The sequence below is a fragment of the Amblyomma mixtum genome, chromosome 3 (assembly GCF_055824585.1).
Source record: "Amblyomma mixtum isolate Tamu chromosome 3, ASM5582458v1, whole genome shotgun sequence".
Taxonomy (NCBI): domain Eukaryota; kingdom Metazoa; phylum Arthropoda; class Arachnida; order Ixodida; family Ixodidae; genus Amblyomma; species Amblyomma mixtum.
In genome coordinates, this window is record NC_143014.1 from 32,426,900 (window position 1) to 32,435,586 (window position 8,687).

An 8,687-nucleotide genomic window follows, 5' to 3' on the forward strand; every position below is an offset into this window, starting at 1 on the left:
AACAACTACGCAGCTTGATTAGCACGCTTAGGTCCCGCATATCTGTATGAAATTCCCTTCAGGATTGCAAGCCAACTTTGTACATTGCACACTATAAATAACTGCTGACGACGTCAGCGTGTTTGGTCCACACAAGAGATCATCCATCGTGGGAACCGATTATGCAATTGTATGTTAACAGAATTCTATTGGTGTCAATATATCGGATATAACAATGAACAACCGCAGCACCAATCTGCACCATGTGTTCTATGGTAATATAAACAGCTTATAACAATGCTGTCACACTCTGCTTTCATCGCCGCTGTGATCTTGAAGTTTTTAACGGATGCCGGGCTAATTCTTTCAAACCTGGTTGGACAGGGGTACGACAAACCTGGTTGGACAGGGGTAGTAAAAAATTTTGAATGGCGGTAAAACAGACCTGTGGCTGTATCCAAGAATGGTGGCACCAAACGACAATATGATCGGGCTGCTCAAACTAAGGCCAATGACAGTTGCGTATTTACAGCACATCAAAGGATTCACTGAATTGAAAAAAAAAATTGTGGAACAAACAGACATCTGATGCAACAATTCTGCGAAAGCAGTTGGATTCACCGTGTATGATTACTTTGATGCTTTTACTCTAAGCAAAAGTTTTACACATGTGACAGAATTTCGCTGGAAGCTGTAAATGGGTCAAGGGTAGCAGTGGGTGGCCAGGCAACTCCCTAGCTGGGGGGCTGGGGTGATGCGGGGAGGTGGCTGAAGGGTAGTGCCTCTGGAGGGCAGCTGGCTTTCTCACTGCGTCTTTGAATTCAATTTTGCCACCACTTTTTCATTCCACTGCTGCATGGCCATTTAATGGGTGGAAGCCTTGTGGAGGGTGGAGGTAGGTGGGTGGTGCTCCTGGAGGGCAGAGTCGGGTGGTTGGTCATAAAGTTTGGTTTTAATCTTGCTAGGGCAGCTTTGACCAAAGAGCGCCACTGCGCAAGGTATATTGGTCTGCCCAAAGTGACCAGAGACCCATTTTACAACTATTTCACTTCAGAGACGCCGAGCGCCAGGTTACGGGAATGCTTGTACCCACTGGAAACTGGTGGATACCCAGCTGCACTGGAGATCGAACCCCACACCTCCTGCATACGAGGCGGATGCTCGATTGACTAGGCCACCACTGCGGTAGAGATGGATGGGTTTAAAATTATTTTAAAACAAAACCACAACTCTATTCATGGTAAGGGACAATGCTCCACTTGATGCCGGAATGATGTTCGATATTACTGAAAAAAAAAAAACTTGTATGTGCGTTGAATGGTTTAAATAGTGAATGGAAACAATGATTGTTTCTAAAATGCCTAGGATGGCCTAAAACAAGCCTCAAAATTTGTTCAGCAAGCAGGAACCAGGCACAAATGTATGGTTAATGTTTGTGACATCACAAACACAGTGGAGCCTGCAGAAATCACTTGAACTGAAGCTGCCGAAACGGCAGACTTAAAAATCAATTTGCCCTGGAATGAACTGGAATAAATCTGAACAGAGAGGAAAACCTAGAAAAAAAGTTTCATTATAAGGTTTGAACCCTGAAAACCACTCTGTGGTTTTACTTTGTATCAATTAAAGAATTCACTTTGCTGTCTTTTCCAAAACAACAGTTAAAGACTACCTCCCCATGCACAGCAGCAAACAGCCCACAATTCCCTACAAATCCTGCCATTTCTTGCCTCTGGCTAATGATCACAGTGCATTTTAAGCCTACATACTGTGAATTCATGTTTTTTCATGTGTACTGGCCATTACATTACTGAGTCAAAGACTGCTTTTATGCAGGCTGGCGTGCAGAAACATTTACATGACAGCACCAGGTGTGCAGTTCGAAAAATTCGTGCAACTCAGCACAGTGCGTGCACAATGACATTGAAACCTGCACTTGTTGATAAACAGTGACTGCAAACAATGCTAACTGTGCAGCAATTTATGGAAGCACCAGGTGTTACGGAAGCAGGGACTAGTACACCAACGCATGATGCCACACATTACGTCAAGGTAGCATTGGTGCTGCGTCACACCACGGTTTGCCTTCATACACGGTATTACTTATTGTGCTGAAAGCTACTTACTACGTGAGAGCTACCACCTAAAATGAAGAGAAATGCAGTGCCGAGACAGTACTGTCACAAGCCACAGTAGCTTCGAAACATGGTACACAAAACTGTTTATTTGTGATAAAAGATTAAAATGAACTTGTCAATGTCTAAAGGGCACATGAATGATATAATGAGAAAACTGCAGGGCAACATACAGATGGCTTTCCTTTCAGATGAAGTGGGAGCGCATGTAAGAAGAACCCGTAAGGTAAAAAGAAAGTAACAAATGAGCAAAAAAAAAAAAACAAATTACTGCTGACAAGAGATAAAAGTTGAAGTTCAGAGATAAGAAGCTTTTGAATCTTTAAATTTCGCTGCCACAACTGCCCATAAGTAAAAAAGAAACTGCTAATCCAGCATGAAAACTTTAGAGGAAGGTCATTCAAACAAAAGTAAAAATAAAAGAGTAGTGATGAATAGAGAAGACAAATGACACGATGACCAAGATGAACTGCTGTCGCTAAGACATCAAATGCTGTTGTTGAGACAGTGCGTGACGTAAAAAATGACAGCATGGCTGAATCGCGCAGCATGCTGCAGTACACTGCAAGGAAAACATAGTAGCTTCTGTAACAATCACTCATTGCTGCGCTGAACAACATGATAATGTTTTCCAAGAAAAGCTGGTTTCATGCCCTCGCTGATGATTGCGCGGTTACCACTCATATAAAGTTTACGCAGCTTTTCAAGCAGGCCAGGGCCCTCAAAATGCACCCAGATGCCTCTTCCGTCAGTGACTGTGTATCTGTCATCCACAGGACACAGACTTGGTCCCAGTTGAGCAAGAGCCGCATTCCACTCCTCAAGACGCTGCTCTTCCTCGTCCCCCTGTGGATTGGGCTTGTCTGGAGGACTTGCCAACTCTGGGATATTGAGGGTGCTTTCCTCGACCTGCAGGAAACACGCACAATTAGAGGCAGGTTGCTGTGTACTGCACTGATAATACGATAAAAATCACTAAGCTGAATGAACTGTCGAATGCATCACCATGTGGGATCACTGCTAAAGGCTGCATTCATCATTTGCTAAAATTGAATAGCCAACAACTGAAACAACATTCAAGCCACAAGGCTTTGGTTAAGCTACACTTTAAAGGGCCCATGATTGCCAGCTGGTTTAAAATTTGCTACCACTGAATGAGGGAACTTTGTCCACCGATAGGAATTTGGGGCATGTTGTTGCAATACATAAAAATGTTCCACGCAATTCTGTCCTAAACTACAGGCCAGTTTCATTAATTAGTACTCCTCATAAAATTATACAGCATGTACTTGTACAGCTGTATAATGATTCACCTAGAGAAACATAGCATCCTAGTTCCAAGCCAGCACGGCTATCAACGTGGCTGTAGCTGTACTAAACAGTTGGCTGAATTTATTCACGATTTTAGCACTTGCAATCAACAAAGAGTAATTGGTTGGATATTCCTAGACTTTTGCAAAGCATTCAATACAGTTTGACATGATCCTGTTTTGAAATTACGAGGCTATAACTTGAATGAAAATGTATTTACTGCATTAAAAATGACAAATTTAACAAGGAAAGGGAAAGCGTCAGGGTGCTTGCCTGAGGCCTTCCCTTCTCTTGTTCACTCTGCGATTGTCAGAAACCATCTGCCTACCTTCTCTCTGCCATGCATTATAGATTAGTTGTTTTTAATGCAGGATTCAAACATGGGAGCTCAGTGGGGTGGAGTTAGATGACATCGCCAGCCAGCGGAGCACCCGGCCCACACCCAAGACAGAGAGGCGAGGGGGGACTAGCCAAGCAACCGCTGCTGCAGCTGGGTACAATTAGCTTATCTACCTAGTCGCTTTGATCACCTTCTAGGGTGGCGGCGCCAGCAAAAGCAGAAAGCAGAGACCACTTGTGCCAACTGAGCAAAAGCTCCCCACACGCCCCCCAGGTGGTTGGTTCCGCGGTGGCGTCCAAAGGCATGAAGTTTCTGTGAAGTGTGCGCACTACCCATTTGACAGGGGTGGAATTCTCCCCGTTGTGAAACATACCCCGTTGTGAATACCCCAAAAAATGAAACATATACTCAGGCGCAGGGGTTTCCCCTTGAATTGAAATCAGGGGGGTATCTAAATTTTTAGGAAGGGAAAGAGTGTTGAGGGTAGAGAAGCAGCTGTAGTCATTTTTAATTTTTTTATTTGTGTTGATGTGTCACAGGTTTTCATGGTTTATGGGGATTTAATGTCCCAAAGCAACTCAGGCTATGAGGGATGCCATAGTGAAGGGCTCCGAAAATTTCGACCACCTGGGTATTTAACGTGCACTGACATTGCACAGTTCACAGGCCTCTAGAATTTCGCCTTCATCAAAATTTGGCCGCTGTGGCCAGGATCAAACCCGAGTCTTTCGGGTAAGTGGCCGAGGACTAACAACATCTACGACTCCAACACTCATGACATAGATGACAAAAATGCTCCGTCGTATGTAAAACAAAAAAATTTGTAATGAACTAAGGGGGTGCATTCAGAAAAACAAAGTGGTGTGTACAGCCCCCCTAGGGAGTGTGCAGGGAAATCGCTGCTCAGGCGGTTGTCAGGCATCGTCACTCAACACAAGGCTGCAAAAATGTTTTTAAAAGGCTTATTAAGAGCATCTTTACAGCCATCACAATCAAGTGATTTTTCCACACTTCTGTCTGGTGTGCGTTCTCAATGTCCACTTCTCTCACCAAGAACCGGGCAACAAGCCTTCACAAGCGAAATTTCCCTTTCTCCTCCACTTTTGTTGAGAGGTACAGAGCTTATCAGATGTCTACATCATAGCTCCACCTCACCAGGTGCGCACGTGCACAAGCATTTCTTTTTGCTTTCTGGCATATTCATGGTGGTGCTTCTGTGCACTTGTCAACGTCAACCTGCTATCTCGAGACAGAACCCCGTGGTGTGTCGTGGTATGCACTGAACACAATTATCATTATCAGTGGGCGGGGGCACAAAAATGCACGAGCAGCTTTCTGCCACATGATGCACGATGGTAGCTTTCTGCCACAGACCAGGCCGAGAAGTTAAAATATGATTTCTTTTTGTACCAAAATGAACAGCACAGTGAAAAGGAGAGAGAGCAACTAGCAGCAAATGACAAGATGTCAGCCATTTGCCCGTGACTAAGAATGATAGGCCAATGAAATGCAGTGTTGCGTTATCCCAGCGAAGCGCTGGGTGCCAGCACACTGGACAAGAAGATTGGCTTTGCCGAAAGAGATTGCAAACAAGCTTTGAATGATCATAACGGCCTGACCTATGCAATGGACGTGTTTATTTTAAATGTCGAAACCTAGTCAGCGGCCCGTCCTTTAGAAGTAGCTTCTGTATCTCCATGGGAAGTTGAGTTCACTGGTGAAAATTCCTTTCAAAACAAACTAGAGAAGTGAAAAGCGAGGCTATAGATAGTTTTCAGAAACATCACAGCAGTGTTATGTGGGATAGACAGTATGTGGAATAGACAACGCTAATTGCCACCACCATGACCGAATGCCCTAGTGTGCTGCACTTTTTGGTTGTGAATTTCAACTACGCAGCCTAATCCAACTGATGTGTGCAATGTTCAGCTCAGGGAAAGTTTTCTACCCAGAGTACAAAGAGGGATCCAGCAGTAAAAAGTCTTCACACAGCACCGTGAGTTCATGGGCAGAACACAATTCATACAGCACTAGCAGTGCAAAATAGCTTGACCACAAGTCTGCTGCCTTTTAAGGATGAACCATAGTGGTGAAGTGGTTTGAGCATCCGCCTCACATGCAGGAGGTGCGGGGTTTGATCTCCAGCGCCGCCAGGTACCCACCGGAAATACAATGGGTACAAGCTTTCCCTTGGCCTGGTGCTCGGCATCTTTAGGGTGAATTGCTTGAAAATAGGTCTGGACCCCACCTTGAGAAGACGAAAACATGTTGTGCCATGGCGCTCTTTGGCCCCAGATGCCCCCGCGCCATAAAAATTCACAATCATGATCACCTTTTAAGAATGAAATGGATTTGGTTAGGCTTACAATAGTGACCACTCAAATCAGCCCCTTCATAGTATCTGCCCCTGGAGCAGTGGTGCAGCAGTTAAGCAATGTACCACTGCCCTGTGATGGCAGGTGCTGCTACTGGTGGGGCTTGTGCTACCTAGGTTGCTCTTCTTGAACAACCTGTCACGATTAATGGGCCACCTAAGTGAAGGCCTGTCCAAATGTGCCTTCAGTCTTGTTACGAGTAATGCTTTCCAAACCACACAAACCGCAAACATTTACCCCATCAACGAATTCTGCAGCCACAGCACCACAGAACACAACTCAACGCTTTTGCATTCTGAGCCAGAGATAGCATACACACATTCGCGCGGACTGCAAATACAAGCTCCAATACGCCGCAATGAGACTTTGTGAGATTACCTTCAGCGACAAATGCGGGAAACTCGCGCGCAACGTCGCGCCAAGTCCACCAGGAGGCACAGCCAGCTGCACAGCAGGTTCGCCACCCAGTACTGAGTGCAAAGCTTTCAGCACATAGCGTTTTGTACGGTCCTCCGGTACGTGCACGGCCAGAAGCGGCAGGCCTGGCCACAAAACCACATATGAAACCTGGTGCTTGTGGTTCATCTCGCGTTCTAAGCATTGGGTCAGTAGGCAGGTATAAATAGTGCCGCCGTCCACAGTCCACGCTAAGGCCATGTCGTAACCATTACTCCGCAACACAGACGCCAAGCCTAGCAACACTTCGCGAAATTCGGCCAGTAGCAACGAACTTTTGAAACGGAACGACTTCCACGGTGAAACGTCGCGCCGCTGCAGCAACCAGCAGTAGAGCCAAGCCACGGACTGCAAACGTTGCCTCCCGGACTTGATAGCTTGTAGGGAGTTCAAAATTTCACGAAGAGCTCGGCGCCGCGCAAAGGCCCGCAGCGGCGGGAGCCAAGGGAGGCTTGCGTCGTCTAGAGAGTGAATATCCAATAGCGTTAACTGATCGAGGCGCTGATGTAACAGCGCCAAGTCGATGGCTGTCATCGAAGCTGAACCATGAACGCATGCCACACAGATATTCGTTCAAAAAAAAAGTGCCATGAACGCAAAACTGAAAAGCCCGAACACACTCCGTTTGACCGTTGAGCAATTTGACTCGACCCGCGATGGTGATGGTGATGGCGATGTCGGCCGTACGCTTTGTATCAGGGGTAGGGTGGTGGCTACATGGAGGTCATAGGCAATCAGGCCATAAAAGTAAGGCGAAAAATATAAAAAGCAACAGTTAAAAAGCAAGGTAAGAATGAAAGAAAAAGTTCTAGCACCATGGCTTACTCGACGCGGCTTATTGGCGCGGCTGGCGCATTTCGCAGAGCTTCGTCGTCGGATTCGTCGTCGCAGCCCGGGGAATCGGACACTCGGGAAATTTAAACTTTTCATTCAGAAAAAAAAAAAAAGAGCACAATGCTGAAATATTTTGTTGTCCAGAGAGTATCAAGTCCGCTCATGAGTATTAAAGGCCAACTCCGGGGTTGTTCTGAACGTTGATAATCACATCACATTCCTCTCGCTCCGGCACTAAAAAGCTGTTTTCTAAATACCAAGTAAAAGTATTCAAAAAAAGCAAAAATCAGGAAACCGAAACCGTAACTGGCTTTTGGGGCTTGTTGGTACGTATTCATGTGTGCCGCCCGCGCGCATATGCTCAGCTTGCTACGAAAAGTTGGCTTCTCCGCCTAGCTAAGAAGCCTAGTAGTTGAGGTTGCTGTACGTGTAAGAGTAGTGAAAAAAAAAAATACCGCTATATCCATACTATTTACTTCCCATTATGTTTTCTGAAGCAACCAGTGGGAGTAAAAAAAAAAAAAACGCGTTAAATTTGTGCACAAGTACAGTAATTTCGTCAACATAATTACTAAAAGCAAACAAAAAACGATTATTATGTTCAAAAATTAGCATCAAATTTCAATTCAAAGGTGGTGTGCGAGGAATTTACTGACATCTATTATCATCGATAACCGATGAAGACATTAAGTATAATACAAAAAACTGCGCGACGTATACGTTTATCAGCTGATATCGCATATAGCATTAGCCATCAGAACACAGTGCACGTACGCCGCGAAGTTTGTTTCCGATGAGTACTGCTGCTCAGCATACGCAGCTCGCATGCACACACGTGCAGTCCATCGCGGCATAGAAATGAGCCGGTGCGGTGCATGATAAACTTCTCCACCAGATCGACGTGCGTGTACGAGTATTATATGCGCGCATATCACGTATACGAACGTTTATTGGAAAAGTTGGTCTCACTAGGTCTCATATGGACAGAAAATTCTCTTACCTTCACGAGCTCTATTAGTAAGGAGGTCTTGGCAGGTGTCCATAGCTCCTCTTCAGGTGGCGGCGCGGCTGGAAGGGCCGGAGCAGACGCCTGCAGGACTCCCGATGTCGCGCTCTGCTCGACGTGAAGCCCAGCGTTTTCAGGTGCGATGAGGATAGGCTCGCCGACTGCACACACACACACACACACACAAGTCGTGGCGCAAACGGGCAAAACATCAAATGCGTTGCTCTCCTATAGTCCTTTTGTTTTTGCTG

The 8,687-nt window shown here is 45.7% G+C and overlaps 1 protein-coding gene across 1 annotated transcript; it reads right to left on the reverse strand.

Moving 5' to 3' along the window:
* Positions 1-41: 41 nt before the first annotated feature.
* On the reverse strand, positions 42-7,244 carry LOC149349585 (uncharacterized). The gene is made up of 2 exons (XM_089576797.1): positions 6,519-7,244; positions 42-3,023 (listed from the first exon to the last, which is right to left on the reverse strand). The coding sequence occupies exons 1-2, from the start codon at positions 7,128-7,130 to the stop codon at positions 2,709-2,711; spliced, it is 927 nt and encodes a 308-aa protein (XP_089432923.1). The 5' UTR covers positions 7,131-7,244; the 3' UTR covers positions 42-2,708.
* Positions 7,245-8,687: the final 1,443 nt, after the last annotated feature.

What these genes read in the sequence shown, in the direction of transcription:
- LOC149349585 (XM_089576797.1), bottom strand. Translation starts at nt 7,130, where the DNA reads ATGACAGCCATCGACTTGGCGCTGTTACATCAGCGCCTCGATCAGTTA. An exon ending in TCCCGCATTTGTCGCTGAAG is followed by an intron (nt 3,024 to 6,518) that starts GTAATCTCACAA and finishes TGTTTCCTGCAG; the next exon opens with GTCGAGGAAAGCACCCTCAA.